At 46.4% G+C, this 17,389-nt stretch overlaps 2 protein-coding genes across 3 annotated transcripts; one reads left to right on the top strand and one right to left on the bottom strand.

Moving 5' to 3' along the window:
- Window positions 1-1,014: 1,014 nt before the first annotated feature.
- On the bottom strand, window positions 1,015-11,362 carry DNAJC8 (DnaJ heat shock protein family (Hsp40) member C8). 2 transcript variants are annotated; one of them, XM_032710158.1, is made up of 9 exons: window positions 11,263-11,362; window positions 10,218-10,319; window positions 8,518-8,574; window positions 6,861-6,927; window positions 6,126-6,220; window positions 5,262-5,333; window positions 4,024-4,115; window positions 3,005-3,079; window positions 1,015-1,798 (listed from the first exon to the last, which is right to left on the bottom strand). In XM_032710158.1, exons 1-9 carry the CDS (start codon window positions 11,323-11,325, stop codon window positions 1,777-1,779), a joined length of 645 nt encoding a protein of 214 aa, XP_032566049.1. In that variant the 5' UTR covers window positions 11,326-11,362; the 3' UTR covers window positions 1,015-1,776. The 2 variants fall into 2 exon arrangements, with proteins under 2 accessions (XP_032566049.1, XP_032566050.1); XM_032710159.1 differs by having other exon boundaries at window positions 3,005-3,075; window positions 4,013-4,115; window positions 11,263-11,345.
- A 171-nt stretch (window positions 11,363-11,533) lies between these two features.
- On the top strand, window positions 11,534-12,217 carry ATP5IF1 (ATP synthase inhibitory factor subunit 1). The gene is made up of 3 exons (XM_032710262.1): window positions 11,534-11,632; window positions 11,730-11,842; window positions 11,932-12,217. Exons 1-3 carry the CDS (start codon window positions 11,537-11,539, stop codon window positions 12,068-12,070), a joined length of 348 nt encoding a protein of 115 aa, XP_032566153.1. The 5' UTR covers window positions 11,534-11,536; the 3' UTR covers window positions 12,071-12,217.
- Window positions 12,218-17,389: the final 5,172 nt, after the last annotated feature.

Below are 17,389 nucleotides of genomic sequence, written 5' to 3'. Positions count from 1 at the left end.
TTTATACAGGAAATAGGAACTGTGTTCTGATGTGTTAAGAGCTATTTAATGTATAAAGTACCAAAATACCTTCATTTTACAGGATATTTCATTTTACATCTGGTCACACAGACCAGTGCATGAGAGGAAGAGAAAGGAAGGTGAGAGGAGAGCACCAGTCCCCTTCAGCAAGTTCAGCCAAGTCCTGGTCCCATCAGGATGCACCACCTTCCCTGGGAACTGCTCTTCCTGCAGACATCTGTTGTGTAACACAACAACTTGATCATGTCACTCCTCTCCAGCAGGAATAGGAGGCAGTTCATCAGAACTGAGAGCTGGCACACAAGCAGCTGGAGGCACCTCTCCAGGGCCAGCAGAAGCAATCCTGCTGGACTGAGCCGCTGCTCAGGAGCAGCACAACGGATCACACTCACTTGAAGACAAGTGGAAGGAGCTGGTAACAGCAGTGAGGAGGAAGGAGAGCAGCACTTTCATGGAAGCAGCTCCTCACGGGACCCAGGTATGGGGATGGCCACGAGGACAGATGGGAAGAGCTTGCAGAATGGTCTCCAGAGGAACCTGCCCAGCACACGCAAGTCTGTAGCACATTCCATTAAATAGCTCAGAATCTCTTAAAAAACATACAATACACAGAAAGCAGGAATTTAGAAATCCAAAGTCATGAGTTCGAGCTCACCCCACAGCTCCAAGGAGTTATGCTCCTGACAGGTGCCCAAGGCCTCCCAACCCATCCACACTCCCCCAGGGCCCAGCCACAAGCTCAGTCCTCAGCACAGACCCTGGCACGCCTGCCTCCACCCAGGCAGCATCCCGGGAAGAGTCATCCTCTCCCAGCCTCCTGGGTATGTCTCTGAGGACTGTCACTTCAAAATACAAGCCAGAACAGACTTCAGGATGGCAGTAGACCCTTACTGGGTAACGTGTGCATGCTGAAGAGCAGCACCATCTCAGTGGTAGCACTCCAATCACACCCTTGTTATTGCAATTTTTAATAATTCCAAGAAAAAAAACCAGTAATTTGGGTAAAAATTTATTTTACATACAGACCATTGCAGCTTAACTATTAATCAAGAGAAGTTATTTTCCTTTATAGGAAGTGACCAGCAGGTCACTGAGATTAACAGAAGTCTAAGTCTGAGAGCTGGGATTTTAGTTTGGAAATCAGATCTTGGGGGCAGGTTCCTTCCAAGCACCACTCAGTGCAGTGAGGAGCTGCAGGACCTAACTGCTGGCTAGCTGCACTGACTGTGCTGGAAGCACAATCCCAGAGCCAGTCCAGACCTTTCCCAAGCTGAACTTGCTGAGAAAGATTATGTCTGGAAAGGTTTGGATGCATTTCCAATATCTTGTTCAGCTCTCAAACTAGAAACAGAAGTGGTGAAACAGCACAGTCTCTGTGAAGTACAAAACACCGAGTTACAGGGCAGCAGACACGGGGGACAGCAGGAATGGCAGGGACTCTCCTAAGCCAAGTGTTCTATGTGGAGCGGGGCCTTGGCCGGGGTCATTCTCTGGCCCTACTTCAAATGGACTGAGTACAAAAAATACTTCAACCAATAATTAATTGTACTGGAAACAAACAGTCTACTAAAAAGCATATCTTACTCTAGGTGCCAATGAGTCCTTAAAAGCAGAGAGGGGACTGAGGAGCTGCATTTGGGCAGTGCTGCCAGGATCATTCACGCTGCTCCATTTTTACTTTGGGAGGTCTGAGGAAGGTCCTGTTTTTCTTTTCTTTCTTCCCCTTTGTATTTGCCTGGAAATTTCTCCAGCTGTCTACACGACCATCCCGACTTTCCTGGGAACAACAGAGAGGAAGTGGAGAGTTAAAAAGTGCAAGAGGCAGAGCACAGGCAGTATATACCCATTTCAGTAGCAATTTTCCCTTATCCAGCAGCCCCTGACAGCCAAAGACACACAGACATTGGGAAGAGCCAGAGCAACACAGTGCAGTGGAACTACAAGTGAGCTTAGACACACCAGTATAAGCACTCTGCTGTTTCTTGTTTCAGAAACAACCAGATTGGGTTGGGCAGTCCTGACTAGTCTCAGCTGAATCCTCTAATGTGTAAAGATAAAAAGAAACCTCCTTTCCAATGGCTGTTCCTAATCTGCCAGCCCAGAACGTGCCATCTCCTTTCTCTGTCTCACCTCCTCACTCTCCTGGTGCTGCAGCTTGGAGGTAGGGAGAAGAGAGAAGGAAAACATACTGCTGCCTTCTCTCACGCTTCCCACCCCAAGTCTCACCATATTGACACAATGAGAAAAGGTCTCTGGTGCACTTTTCTCCTCTCCCTGCCCTACCTGCAGAGCAGCAGAAACCTTTCCTGAGGAGATAACAAAAACAAAAAATTTAAAAAAATAAAAACATGAATGAAAAATCTAGCTCATTCTTTCATGAGGTCCTGCACTCCTCATGACTCCTTCCTGCCACCACCCCTGCACGTCTCAGGTCTTCATCTCTGTTGTGTAATGAAGGAGCAGATCGAGTATCCTGGTGGGCTGTAGGTTTGACCCCTAGAATAGCAGCACAATGACCACAAACCACTTTGGACACGCCTAAACCCTGGCACAGTACAGGGAAGTGACTGTCAGTCATGTTTCTGATATTTAGAGGAGACACAGATTCCGTAAGTGTTAGCAACCAGACTGGGAAGTACCACCAACAGCCCACACAAGCAGTTGCCAGATTAAGTTTTGCCGGTCTCAGTGACCTGGCTAAGCAACAATTCAAATTCACAACTAGAGACAAGAATGAACTGCTGACATAGGTGAACAAAACTATATCTTAACTGAACAGACTCGTTTCTGCACAGGTGATACGAAGCCTTTGGGCTCTTCTCTCTACACATGGACCACCCAGGCTAGTGCAGATCTTTACTTAAATTAATCTTATAGAACTTATAGACTTGCATACAAAAGGTCTCTCATCTCTCTGTGGCCATCCCATGCAGCATGGCCAAGAATTGCTCAGGCCCATCCTGAAAGTTAAACTGCTAATTACCTCAAAGTTCTTCTGCCATTCTCGTTCTCGTTTAGCTTTCTCTTGTGCTTCAATTTCCTCTTCCCTCTGCGCTTCCTGGAAGGGAAACCACACAGAAGTCAGGAAACCACAAGCATCTACTTTAAAGAAACAGTAGTGCTTTCAGAACATCTTGGAAAGCTCTTCTGATTCTTGACAGACTACAGAAGAGATAGATATGCACACCTAACTAGCACAGCAAATAGAATTTTGTTTTCAAATTTGAAGAGCAGCAAGCAGAGATGATGTTTGGCCCCACTGACAGCATGCACACAGTGAATTAGCTTCTCCTGCTCAGCAAAACAAGTTGGACTCCTTCATAACTCTAGTGCTAAGTCTCTAAAACTGTTGAGAGTACATATTTTGAGAAGTTAATAGCCACTTGAACATGCAAGGTAGGAATTAAATTTTTATCCCCCTAATTTTCATCTGTAATCAAAAGCAGTGGCCTGCAGCCATCTCTCACCTCACTGACCAGCATAGAACCACTCTCTAGGAAGTGCATCCACAGTGAGCATTCAGGCAACATGTGATCAAAACATCTAAAACAGTTCAGGATCACACACGCCACAGGGTATTTCTGACACTTCATTAAAATTAAAAATCAATCCTTTGCATGCCAAAAGCATGCAGAATTGTGTCACCATTTCACTGTTGTGGCTGGCCTCCATGTGTACACATAAGAGAATACAAGCATATAAAGTATACTGATGTCTTCAACACAGGAGGGCAAATTTCCTGTGTGCTTTTCTCAAGCACAGAGCTCTACAACCCACAGGCTGCACAGAGAAGTGGGGGAATCTACATTATTGGAGGTCAGCTTGACAGGACCCTTGTTAATCTAATCTAAGGCCTTAACTTCAGCAGGAGGTCAGACCAGATGATCTCCAGAGGTTCATTCCAACTTAGACTATTTGAAGACTCTATGGTCCCTTATCTTCTCTGAGGAAGCATGAGGGGGAAGAAGAGCCTGAACTGCACAAGCAGAACACTGCTTATACCTTTCATGCATTTCTTTTGCTTCTCTTTCTTTCCTCTTAATTTCCAGTTCAGCAAAGAGCTTCATTGTCTGTTTGTATACGGCTTGTTTGAACTGTAAAACACAAATCCAGTCTTAAAATAATGCCCATTAACATAGCTAAAGTCTGTTTTACATATGAATGTAAGAAACATAAGAAGAAAGCCTGCCCACATAACCCTTATCCTACTCTGACAGTGGTCAATAGCAGCAGCACACAAAAAGGTATAAACCACTGCTGACTTAATTCTGGCCCTGGCATCAGGAAGCAACTACATATTAGCCTCATATTAGTCTTGTTTTAATTTGTATCCATGAAGTTGTGTCTAAACAGAACTGTTCATTTCAAACTCTCTTTAAGTCTTGCCATTTTACATTTGACAAAAAAAGGCAAAATGGTCACTGTTTAGAGAGTAATTTTTCAGCAGATCTTCTTGATGTGTTGTAAAAATCTAGTATTGGCTTCCCAGTAGGAAATCAGTATATTTAAAACAACCTTAATTACTAAAGAACAGCAAGAGACTTATGAAACTCAGTGGAAAGTAGAATGGTTATGGGGTTACTGTGTTGATATCAACAGGAAAAAAATCACTTTCCACAAAAAAAAGGTGACGAAAGTAAGACTAATGAAGTCAGTGTTTGGAAATCATCTGTCATTGTTACAGCCTCTCATATCACTTTTTCAGACTAGAACCCAGGTAAAAAGAACTAAATTATGCCATGCTTTTTTTAATACAGGTGATTTGTTGCAGAACAGCATGTCTGTCCTCCAGTGCTATATGGAAGAAACAGCCAGAACAGCTCTCACCCAAAAAACTCCCAGAGCTCATTTTAGTCACGCTGCAGTGGGTCCTACACATGCCTCTGTGGGCAGCAGGAATGCCACAGTTCCAGCAGTCAGAAGACAACAAGAAATTAAATTCAAAAAAGACTGCATGATGCACAAGCAATGAAGAATTGCTCCAAGAAAAGAAGAGGGTATTTTGGTCAATATCATCTGATATATTTACTCTTTACACTACAGTTAAACTGTTTTCCAAAGCACAGGGGTATCACCCGACACATGGTACTCTACAGAGGCTAAATGGAATTTGCTCTTCTGTAGCTGTACGGATTTACAACATTAACAAGTCTAATAAATACTTCTTCACTGGTTTTGAATCTTAATTCCTCAAAACACACTTTGTACTCCCCAGTTTCTCTGAACAGTGTATGACTTACAACTTCAGGATCATCCTCCTCTACAGTGGGAGGTTTTCCATCCTTCTTCAACTGTTTCTTTTTTTCTTTCACCTAAAGATTGGGAACAAAAATAAGAACCTTAGAAGTCTTATAGGCCTAACACAATTGTATCCAAGTAGTTCTGCATTCCTACTCCAACACGTAGGAAGAAGCCCGTTCTTCATTGCACTGATTTTTTTATTTCAGATCTGTTCTAGGCCCAGATAAACACTTACAAGATCACTATCACACAAACTGTAGTAATTAAAAGTATTATGTTGGATGCTATTCCTTCAATACAATCCCTTCTGGGTATTTTTAACAGATATATTCTTATCAAATATACACCATCCAAACCAGCAGGAAGTTTATTTTGCTATTTGATATTCAAGTGACTAAAATAACAAGCAGAACATCAAGTGTCCCTTGTGTCAAGAGTATCTGAGTTCTCCCATATCATCTGCTTCCTCGAGCTTATCATGTTTTAGCCCACCCACATCACTCAACTAACTTCTTGGCCAGTTTAATCCAAGATCCTTTTCTTATAGGTCAATATCCTCCAAACTTCCCAGTCTCCTGCTGTCACCACCTATTCTCTTCCATCTACACACATCTGAACTGCATCATTCATTCATAGACTTGGAAAAAAATATTTAGGTCAGATCACATGATCTGACCTAATTATTTCAAATACTGAATTTCACTGAATTATCTAGTACTGAGCTCAACAGCAGTCCTGCACACAGCAGATTTGTTCCTGCTGTGAAGAGCTTGGAGCCCACCTGCACAGCTCCATTACAAGGTTTGATTGATTGATTTGATCGATTACCACTCACCCTCATCCCTAGATGTTCCCATACTTACAGTGTGTTCCACATATTCTTTTCCTGCCTGTATCACATCCAAGGCTCTCTTCTTTTGCTCCTGATCTAGCAGCAGCTTGTACGCTTTATCTACAGCTAACAAAAAGGAGCAACGTTAATAGCACCAGCAGTCACATTCACAAGGCATCACAAGACTGCTACTTGTTGGCATTAAAAATCTGGCTTCTAGAATTTGTGGGTGTCATTTGTTTGGCAGGTTTTTTTTTTTATTAAATACATCTAGGTAAGTGATAACATGATTAGTTAAATGAGTTTTAGGGTATAGTAATGGCAGGAACTATCCCATACCTTCTGGAGGCAGCAGGTGAAAGTATCAGTCCTACCAGCTGTAGTTATAGGGCATGAGGTGAGTTTAAGGTGCAGAACACCTCACTGTGATGCAAAGCATCCATCTAAAACCATCACATTACTTCTGTCGTATGGTCACTGAATACAATCTAATGCACAGATCAAACAGTTTTTCTTGAACAATCCCAAAACCCCACAGAGGTGTCTGTCCCCGTTGTGACATGACAATGCCACTGTTGCCACCTAGTGCCACTTGCTGAAATGCCACCACCCCATACAGCTGCTGCTCCCACAGCTGCTTCTATCCCTGCTAAAGCACCTCTGCAGCAACCCTTGTCCCCTCCACCCCAACAAACATTTAAACCAGCACCAGAAAAGCAGCATTAACTACTAACCCAGAGCAACACAGAGAAAGGGCAAGTGTTACCTTCAAATGCCTTCTGGGCTCTATCTGCATCGTCTTGGTTTTTGTCTGGATGCACCAGTATTGACAGCTGCAAGAGAAAGGATTTTGCTATCAAGATCATTGTAAAAGATGAAGAATATCTCAGAGATTTTTGAGAGGAGTGAAATAGTCTCAGACAGAAAGAATCCCAAGGGGTCACATTCCTCTGTACACGGACAACTCATGCAGAAGTATGTGCCAGTACACACTGATAAATCAAACAATCCGTCTAACAAACAGGTTATCCGAGAAAAGCCGCAGTTTGGGAAGTGTGGAAAAATATAAACAGCCCTCAGCTGCAGTGCCCGGGCTGATATGAACCCCTTGGTCACACAAGTTTTGTATCCTTGGTCTTGACAAAAACCAAACCCACAAAGATCATCCTTAACCAAATTCTCCCAAGTTCTCCAGTATCCCTAAGGTTGTCCAAACACCAAACTATTCAGAGTGGTAAAGTTTTTCCTTAGGCTACTTTACTAAAAGTTAAGAAAACTTCTTCCTGTACTTTGGCAGAGACAGGACATGGATCACTACCATCCTTAGGGCAACTTTAACTGTGCTGGAAAGCACATGTCCACCTCCACATTCCTTTTCCAGACAAAGTTCTTTCAAACTTTCCCCATATAGCTATTTTTTTAAAATCTCTTATTTTTGCTATTGCTGTACAGATCAGCAACTGAAACTGCATTAGTGCCAGAGAATGCAAAATAACTACTCTACAGCTGCAACTTTCTAGTTCCCAGGGAAAAGGTTTGCCTTCAGTCCTGAACAGATTTACTTGTCTTTTTTCCCCTCTGTTGGCTGTTCCACATACTGCATTTAGGTGTTTGATTTCTTTAATACACAATTCCATGCACCTTTTTCACTTCATCACCTTGACTGCAAAACATCTCCCTGTAGTATTTTACCAGCCCAGAGCTGAGACAGCCCCAGTTTATTGTCTCACAGAGCCGAGAAGCCAGACGCAGATCAAAAGTTTATCCTTCCACCTCCCATGTACAGGAGGAGCCCATATCCCATCACCAATTTAGCAGGCACATTCCTCTGCCAGCCAGCACTCGCAGCATTAATTCAGGTGGAGGCCACGGCCCCACAAATACCCTTTCTTTGCTGCATGTGCTGATTAAACTCAAATTTTTCCTGCAGGTTTGTCAGCAGAGGGAAGCTGGGGTAATGTTTCCTTTGTTGCAGACAGGTCAGTGAGGAGGGCTGCTGCTGCTCCCAGTAACCAAGCCACCAAAAATGCCCACTGAAATTCTTAAAGAAACATCAGAGAAAATACACTTCGGCATTCAAGTCCATATTATAGAGAAAAATACCTTTTTTCAGATTTCTGATGAGTTTTCATCTTCTCCTTGAAGTCCAGTTCAATAAGCTGACAATACCTGGGTATATCAGTTTGCAACAGCCCCCTGACACACTGCACAGGCAAAGCAGCCAACCATGCATGGACCAGGGACACTCCTGCAGCTCTCCTCTTGTTGATACAAGCATTGTTCTATGCATTTCTGCCAAAAATGGCCATTCCTCTACCCAAGAACAGCTTTATCACCATTTTTCTTGAGCCCAAGCCCAGCTCCACAATCTCAACAGAACTTCTAGTTTCCTTCCAGGGACTTCAAGTGCAAAAGCCAAATACCTGTCGGAATCTTTTCTTTATCTCTTCATCTGTGGCTTCAGGATCCATCTGCAGCACCTAAAAGACACCATGAGAGCAAAGGAAGTTTGATGCTACTCTCCATGTATCAGGTTTCTGGCAGTAAGTTCTAACACTCTTATGAGGAGTGGCTGAAGCCACTTGGTTTGTTCAGCCTGGAGGAGACTGAGGTCAGACTTCACTGGGGTCTTTAACATCCACACGAGGGGCAGGTACTGATCTCTTCACTCTCGTGACCAGTGATGAGACTCAAAGAAACAACATGAAACTGAGTCAGGGGAAGTTTAGGTTGGATATCAGGAGAAGGTTTTCCACCCAGAGGGTGGCTGAACACTGGAACAGACTCCCCTGGGCAGTGGTCACAGCATCAAGCCTGAGTTCAAGAAGTGTTTGGACAATGCTCTCAGGGACAGGGTGGGATTGTTGGGGTGCCCTTTTCAGGGCCAGAAGTTGGACTCAGTGATCCCGATGGGTCCCTTCCAACTCAACACATTCTGTAACACTTGGTTCACTGGCACACAGACACACGCCAGAAAGCTTCCTCCATCACAACGTGAATTTTCACCCAGTAAAACAAAAACATTTTAGCAGTCATCATCCTTGTGACACTCCACTTTTACTAATGCTAGATTCCTCTGACTATGCCAGTGCCCTTTCTACACTCAAGTCTTGTGTAGACAGCTGCCATCCATAACTTGGTCTGAACCTTCAACCAGTCCTGTAGCAATGCTCAGTCTGGCAGAAACAGAAGCATATGGGGGCTTTGGAACACTGTCAGGTCATTCATAACTGAGAACTCTGGGCAGGAAACTACCATTTGTAAGAATTTATTCATTTTATCATTTTAAAAGAAGACAGTAGAGTTTTACTGTTTGGTGTCCATGAATGAGACCACTTGTGTACTGATCTTTATGGATGTGGCAAAGTTTAGGAGCTCTTCTGTGAATTAAATTACTGAACAGAAGATCTAAGCAACAAGTGAGCAGATTCATGATAGCCTGTAAATAAAAAATACTCTCCCACAGGAAAGCTACAGTCTACTCCCAAATGGCTTTCTTAATTTACTCTCCAAGTCAAAGATCTAAGATCTACACAAAACTGAATGTTGTCAGAGTGAATCTGCCAACTGATCTGGGTCTACAAAAAGACCTGAACTGGGTCTTCTAGCCCTGAACTGGGTCTACAAAAAGCACTTGGGGCTTTAAAAAGGCAGAGAAGATGATATCAGGAAGGAATGCACACAGGGAAAGCCAGCTCCAGCTGAATACCACAATAATTATTTACTGTGTTCTTCAGGCTACATAAGTTCAGTGGGATGAACACACAAAATAAAACACAGAACTAGAAATGCTGAATTAAGAAAGCTCTGACCAGAACTTGCCAAGCTGCCACCTCCAGCTGTTACGTTTCTGTTCAGAAAGTACCCAGCACTGATCTGCCAAATCTTCCAGTGATGTTGCATGAGGGAAATGTGACAAAAGAACATAGTTTGCACCGCCATCAGTGAGAAAGAGAGCGAGCACACAGATACCCTCCTTCTGCTTCTGCAAAACTTTTGCACAGTAATCTGTACCTAGAGATTTTTTTTTCTTTATGTTCAGTCTTTTACTGCAATAAAATACTCAGGAAATCAAGAAGTTGATAGACTAAGTCAGAAGGGAGGACAAAATGTTCAAACTAACCTCAAAAGGGTTCAAGTTGAAATAGGAAGATCCGGGTCGGGTCAGCCTGTCAATTTGGTTTTTTGATGTTAAAACAGAGTCTCGTTTTTCAATTTGCTTTACCTGAAGAACAAGAGAGACCTGCGTTAGCTGACCATCACAACATCCTTCCTGTTTTTTCCACGCAACTACTACACCAGTTACACTGGTCCCCTACTACAATTCACAATACTTCTTGCTCGCCCCAAGCTTGTGGCTACTTTACTGAAGCTGTAGCAAAGCATATCATTGAGCCTTTTCTATAGCACAACAGTATTTTTAATGTTACATTTTAACCATAAAAAACCCTGCAGAGCACTTTTGCCCGTCTATCCTACAGCTTGCTCTACAGCTGTGCCTCTTCCCTTTCCCTTGCTTTTCCAGCAGCCCTGTCACTGTGACGCCTTTGAAAACACCGCGCTATTGCTTTTAACCCGCTGCTGGCAGTACAGCCCTTTAAACACATGAAGTGATATCGATGCAAATACACAAATCAACTTCACTCTGACTACAGTTTATTTAGTTCAGTTCAGTTTACTTTTTGCTCTTCATAGTACTACGCCAAAACCAAGCCACGTGTTTATATTTAATGTTCAGCTTTATTTACAGAAATACGGATCTGCCGAACCAGCACGGCCTGTGTGCGGGCAGCTCAGGTAAAATACCCAGGCTGCGCCCCAAGTCCCGGCACAGGGAAGGGGCCCCGGGGACAGGTTCCCACACCCGGGCACAGGGTGCCGCGCTCAGGGCCGGGCAGCACAGCCTCGAGCGAGCCGAGCGCGGGGCCCCCCCCGGCACCGCCGGGGCTGCCAGAGGGCCGGGTCGAGCACAGACAGCACGGACCCCCCGCCCCCGCCGCTCGCCCGCCCCCCCGCCCAGCGTCCACAGCGGCTCTGCCCGGCCCGCCTGCCGGCGGCCCCCCGGCCTGGCACAGCGCGGTCCCGCGCGGCCCGCGGGCCCCGGCGCTGCGGGGGGAGGCGGCGGGGTCGGGCAGGGCGGGAGCAACGGGGCCCGGCGCGGGCGGTACCTCATTGTAGAAGGTCAGGAACGCGTCCTCGGCCGCGCCCGCGCCGGGCCCTGCCGCCGCCATGGCCGCCGCACCACGTGACCACGCCGTCGCGCCACGTGACCACGCCAACAGACACCGCCCCCGCCGGGCGCGCGGGAGGGCCCCGCCTGTGACGTCTCACGGCCCCGCCCCCCGCCCTCCTGCTCCCGCCGGGCCCCGCGCACGGGCGCGGCTGCGCAGGGGCGGCGCGGGGCGGGGCGGCGCGGGGCGGGCGGTCCAAGGGCACGCGGCCATGGCGGCCGTGGCGGCGGTGCGGGGCGGGCTCGGCCTGCGCGGGGCTCTGCTGGCGCAGCAGCAGCGCTGGAGCTCGGGCTCGGGCGCCGACCAGGTGGGCGCGGGGGCGCGGCGGGCGGGGGGGTGTCCGGGGGTGTCTCTCCGTCCCTTTGTCCCTCTGCGCCCCGCACTCACCGCCGTCCCTCCTACAGCTCGGCGAACTGGGCAAAGGCGCCGGGAAGGGCGGCGGCGGCGGCGGCTCCATCCGCGAGGCCGGCGGCGCGTTCGGGAAGAAGCAGGCGGCTGAGGAGGAGCGGTACTTCAGGTGAGCGAGGCCGGGGCTTGCGGGGCCGCTCCCTCAGCCCGGGTACGGCCCGGCTGCGGGGCTGCACCTCGGGCCGTCCTCTCTTGCAGGGAGAAGGAGCGAGAGCAGCTCTCTGCCTTACGGAAACACCACGAGGAAGAGATCCATCACCACCAGAAAGAGATTGAGCGGCTGCAGAAAGAAATTGAGCGCCATAAGCATAAGATCAAGCAGCTTAAAGATGACTAAGCTGGTGCTGTTGTTGAATGTGCATGGCCAATTCTGAATGTGGTGTAAAAACAGCGTTGGAGACTGTATATTTTGATCAGCATAATCCAAACTTATCCAATTATACTGTGGTCTGCAACATTGTCAAATAAACTACTCAGTCTCGCTTTCCTGCTCAGTGACTGTTTAATGAAAACAAAAACAACCAACCCTACTGTCTGGTTTTAAGCTTTATGGTTCTTCCAAAATAAGGATGTACTCCTGAGCAGACAGGCCTGTACAGAACTTAACTACTTCTTTAGATTTATTTGAAGAAATGACCATTTGTACCTAGTGAGATAACTTTAGAGTTATGCTGATGTCATGTGTGATGGTGCTAGTTCCTGGAGCAAGACAGCCAAGATCCTGACTTGGACATGAATGTTCTTTTTCACAATGATTTTAATTGCCCAGTGGGGTTTTTTTTTTATTGTCTCTAGTTCTCTGTTCCTTAGCTAAGTCACTTTCCAAAGAAGGATGGATTAAGACTAATTTTATGCTATTTCAATCGCTTTTGCAATTTTAGTGTAAGAAATTCGTCATAAAACACAGTAAGTGCCTTGAAATACTGTGGTCTTACTGCAACTAAGCCCTGACAGGAGGGGGATTTTTTATGTATAAGAATGGGCAGGAAAGAAAACAGTCTTGCCTTCTACACTTGCACTGTTGTTCCATAATCTGCCTGAACTGACTTCGTTTGCAGCACTGGTGAATGCCAGCTGCGTTACAGTTGGTGAAGGGTAGCAACGACCTGAACTGGGTGGGTACATGCCTGGAACTGCCCTGTCTGAAAGTGCAGGAGGCAATGATACCTTTGATGTAGAAAGTGGTTGACAAGGGTGGACTGCTGGCTGAAGGTGTCCCAGTTTCCTCCTGCGTTACCTGGTCACCCCCAGCCAGCTGCTCCCCTTGGACTACTCACCTGAGGAGCACTGCAGGTAGAGGCATGTCTTGTCTGCAGAGTAAATGACACCACGGTCACTCTAATGCCCTTAAAAAACGTTCTTCAATGAAGATGTCACCCATGTGATCAGCCCTGGAAGAGAGGCTGTAACTGTGGAGTATCCTTGCCTGGCTGTGCTCAGTCTGTGGGGGATGCTGTGGTGAGTTGTGCTGAGGTTGTGTACAGAGCTTCACTGCAGGCTTGGTCCCTTTTAGTTGGGGCTAATTACAAAAATATTGGTAACTCACCCTTCCCAACCTCCCTGAACCTCGGGGAAGAACAAGTCATGAAAAGCATATTGACCCTTTAGGTTATACCCATTTAAAAAAGTCTGATTTTTTTATCCATTTCAGAATGCTTTTCCTATTGTATCTGTCAGCTGGGGTTGGGCTTCCCCCAAAAGATGCAGAGTCACTAGTGAGATGTCATCACTGAAGACTGATTTCTTGGCATCCACAGCTACAGTGGACTGTGGAAGAGCTGAAATAATATTAGGACAACTCTATATTCGAAGAACGTGTAAATTCTGAGGGGTTTAAATTCACGGCTCTGTGATTTACTCAGCATTTTTTGCACTAACTATGCCTAAGCTCAGCCACAGAGCCTCTGCCCAGTGCCTGTAGGGAGGGGATTTGCTGTGAGACTCTGGGAGTGCTGTGATTTGGACCTCTGGTGATGTATGGTGCCACAGAGGAGAGGCGTTACAAACCCTCTGAAGTCCCTCAGAACTTAGGTGTGCAGGTGTGTACCTTGCTACACTGCAGAGCTTTTTTTGCCCACCAGCACTCTCTGAATCAGGTCTCCTCTCTCGTGTTTTAACTTTGCAACCAGTTTCGAAGGGGCCTTCTACACTGGTAGCTGTGCTGGGACCTTACCACCAGTTCATCAGCCCACGGCATTTTCTGGAGAGGAACGCCTGGCTAACTCCTCTACAGCAACCCTGAACTCCTACTAGGTTATGGCAGTGGAAGAACACAAAGGGACAGGCAGCTGCAGATCTGACGCAACAAGTGGGCTGGGAGAGAAGCCCCTTTCAGCAATGGTCTGCCTGGCAGTCAGTGATCACTCAGCTGTGCCCACAGACTGGCTGCTGGAGAGGCTGAATGGATAGAAACCATGCTGCTGCTTAAAGCAGAGTCTCCTTCCTGCTTCCCCTTCTCCTCCTTTTCACAGTCTTGGGGCATGTTGTGGGAGTCACTCAGCCTCTTATCTCACCAGCCCATTGTTCTGAGCCCAAGAATTCACCCAGGCTAGCAAGGTGATGGCTTCTGAGAGTCCAAAAATGCTCAAATCACCACCAAGCAAGTGCGAGAAGTACTGAGGAGGGTATGGTGTCTTCTCCCATCTCTTGACAGGCCTTTTGCTAAACTAGAAAGGTCTCTATTTTTATCCAGGTGGCATGATAACTGACTTTGCAGCCATCTTGCCACTAGGAATCCCACCTGGCTGTGAATCTTAGTACATCCGGTAGTGTATTCAATTTGTCCTTGGGTTGAGGTTTCTTTACTGTGATCCACCCACTGACCTCCTCTTCCAGGGAGTCCCAAACCTCCCTGAAACCAGTTTGCTTTAGTTTAATGGCAGTGACACTGGCCATTCCTAGTTACAGGCAATGCTTATTTCCTTGGTGGTGTAAATATCTCTGCGTAGTAAAAAGACCCCTCTCCTGACTTGTCTCTAGAGATGACAAGCACTTCACCCGCTCCACCTCTTATGCTGACCAGCTGCAATTCTGTGAGGAACTGAGTTCGTACCAGAAGTTCCCAGCACCCCTGGTCACCCTCGCCCCTTTTCTTGTGCTGGGTTCTGGTGCTCTCTAAAACCTCAGTTACAGAAATGTCTTTTCCTGTTCCCTGAGGTTAGTAAGAAGCATGAATTGATATAGTGTCTGATCACTAAAAGGTGGTTTAAAGTAAATGTTCAAGGGGGACCTCTGCCTTTGGGCAAGGGAGATGTTAAATCATCTTGTTTTGTGTAGCTTCATCATCAGTGCATCTCTTCAGAAGTGGTTTTCTTACTTCTACTGAACTTCAAACTGTCTGTCTCTGCAATAAGTTACCAAATGACATCGATGTTGCCTGTTCCCGATTCCTGTGACGCAGCAGTTAACCAGCACAGGTGAGTGTACTGGGTCTTGGGTGCATGGCTAAGGGTTTTCTCCCAAGTGCAATGCAATATGTCAATAGCACCAGCTTACAGGCTTGGAACGTGTTTTTTCTGCAGCTCCTTTGACAGTGCTTATGATTAAAAACATGAGATGAAAGATGTCCAAGTCTGAGTTACAGACAGTCCTCTTAGCAGAAGTATTTCAACTACAGGGTAGCAAAAAATTATTTGAGATGCATTTAGTCTGACGGGCATTTCATCAAAAAGGTTTGGTGTTCTGGAGATCACTGCAATAGCATTGGGCTCCTGACAAATGACAGGAGCATTTGCAAGCAGTTTGTCTGGGTTCAGCCACCACTTCCGGGGCCAGTGGATGGAGAGATGCCAGGTCCAGCTACAGAAAGTTTGCTGCAGGACTCCAGAGCAAGAATGCTGGGGAGTAAACCAAGACTACATCTTGGACCTAGGTGATTGCTGGGGGATTAAGAAGGTAAAAGCTGTCTGTAGACCTTCCCAGGACTCTCCCTCAGTCCAGTGTGACCTGGAGGACAGGGCTCAGTTGTCTTTTGGCAATCAGTAGCTACAAACTGCCAGCTACTTCCAAGCAATTCTATTTCAGAGCAACCAAAACCCAAAGCTGATGTTTGAAACTGGTAAGGCTGCAAGAACAGTGCTGAACTCAGACAACAGGCCACAGAGGAGCTTATTGTTCTGGGTTTCCTCAATTACTCTGGAATGGCTGATGGCATGATTGGCTCCCCCTCTGAACCGAAGACACAAAGGAAGGGATTCTTTTCCCTGCCAGAATCGGTGCATCCTGGTTATTCACTTGTTCCTCAGGGTTGGACTGACCCCTGTTCACAACACCTTGACTCCCCACAGCCACTTACAGCACAGTTCCACGAAGAACTTCTCTTCTTGGAGCAGCCTTTATATCTCAATGAGATGTTTATCCTTCCTTACCCCCAGATCCTCTGTCCTTTCTGTGCTTCTACAGTCATGGGCCAAAAACTGCTTGGCCACTGCAGAAGCAGGAAAAGTGAACTTTGTTTTCAGCTAAAACTGAGCTGGTGATTTTTGCTGCAGCAAACAGAAGCTGCTTCCCAAGGTGCTCGGTTTGTGCTGCATCCTACACAACTGTGACAGAAATTGCCAAGAATCCTTGGCTCGGGTGGGGAAAGAAGTGAAAAGAGAGGCAAGTGAGATCTAAGATCTTAGCAGCTGGTTTTAGTGGCAAGGTAGCCAGGTTGCCCAGTCTGGTCTCTTTGGGCCTTTTTGACACACTTGTTCTCTTCCACTCAAGAGCAGACAAGTGGGAGAAAGACAAAGTGTATGTGTATGTTTTTCCCAAAATTAAATACACTGGCTGTGTGCAAGGCAAAATAAACACACGTGTCCAGGGTAACGACAGCAGCATGGCCTCTGTAGGAAGAAATTTTCCTGAGCGTTTCCCTGCTGTAGAGGTGATGGAACACACCAGGGGCACTCAAAGTTCCTCACTGGTAAGTAAAGCCTGAAGATTTTTAAGACAGACCTCCTCTTCCTGGAAGTCTGGTCTGCAGCAAACACATAAGAGCTGCATAGCAGCAGAGCACTAGAGAAAAAGATATTTGTTGGAGGCAGGCACATCTGTGACATGTTATCCATAACAGCTGCACTGATAATTGGTTAGGATAAAAAGTCTAAAGCATCAGGAAATGTCATAATCCATATATATGTTAACAGCTTACATACAAACTACAGCAGATTCAACTCTGTCACCTTGCACTGATGTGGAACAATGGAATTTCAGTGCAATCACAGAAGATGAGTGACGACTGACGGGAACAGGCTGAGCCTCAGCAAAAACCTCTGGCCACTGAACACAGGAAATGTCAACAGGTTGCAGGGTAAATATATAGGGCCGTGGAAAAGCTGGATCCCTTCACTTCCTTTGCTCTGTCCCCTCAGGGGTTCACTCACCTTTCTCTCATGCAAGACGCCAGCCTCCCCACTGAAGGTACACCACCACCCCCTGCATGTCCAGGGGCAGTGGGACTGTCCTGCCCTGCCAGACCAATACATGCCAGCTCTCTGCCAAGATTAACGCTCTCCTTGGTTCCAAGATGGTTTTTTACTGCCTTGGCACAGGAGTAAATCAGATGTTGTGTAGCTTTGTGTCATTATACTCCATAATTCGCTCCTGGATACTATATTACAAAGTACTTAAGAGCTTTGCAGGACATTTATTAAGCACCACTACAGACGCTCAG

Source organism: Chiroxiphia lanceolata, chromosome 24 (genome assembly GCF_009829145.1).
Source record: "Chiroxiphia lanceolata isolate bChiLan1 chromosome 24, bChiLan1.pri, whole genome shotgun sequence".
NCBI lineage: Eukaryota > Metazoa > Chordata > Aves > Passeriformes > Pipridae > Chiroxiphia > Chiroxiphia lanceolata.
The sequence above is the reverse complement of the archived record's forward strand: the minus strand, read 5'-3'. Positions and strand labels throughout refer to the sequence as shown.

Coding starts and splice junctions, on each gene's coding strand:
- DNAJC8 (XM_032710159.1), bottom strand. CDS start 11,325: ATGGCGGCGGCAGGGCCCGGCGCGGGCGCGGCCGAGGACGCGTTCCTG. Junction 6,221..6,860: donor AGCCCAGAAGGCATTTGAAG/GTAACACTTGCC, acceptor CCTTTTTGTTAG/CTGTAGATAAAGCGTACAAG. Junction 4,116..5,261: donor AGGAGGATGATCCTGAAGTT/GTAAGTCATACA, acceptor TGTGTTTTACAG/TTCAAACAAGCCGTATACAA.
- ATP5IF1 (XM_032710262.1), top strand. CDS start 11,537: ATGGCGGCCGTGGCGGCGGTGCGGGGCGGGCTCGGCCTGCGCGGGGCT. Junction 11,633..11,729: donor CGGGCTCGGGCGCCGACCAG/GTGGGCGCGGGG, acceptor TCCCTCCTACAG/CTCGGCGAACTGGGCAAAGG. Junction 11,843..11,931: donor GAGGAGGAGCGGTACTTCAG/GTGAGCGAGGCC, acceptor CCTCTCTTGCAG/GGAGAAGGAGCGAGAGCAGC.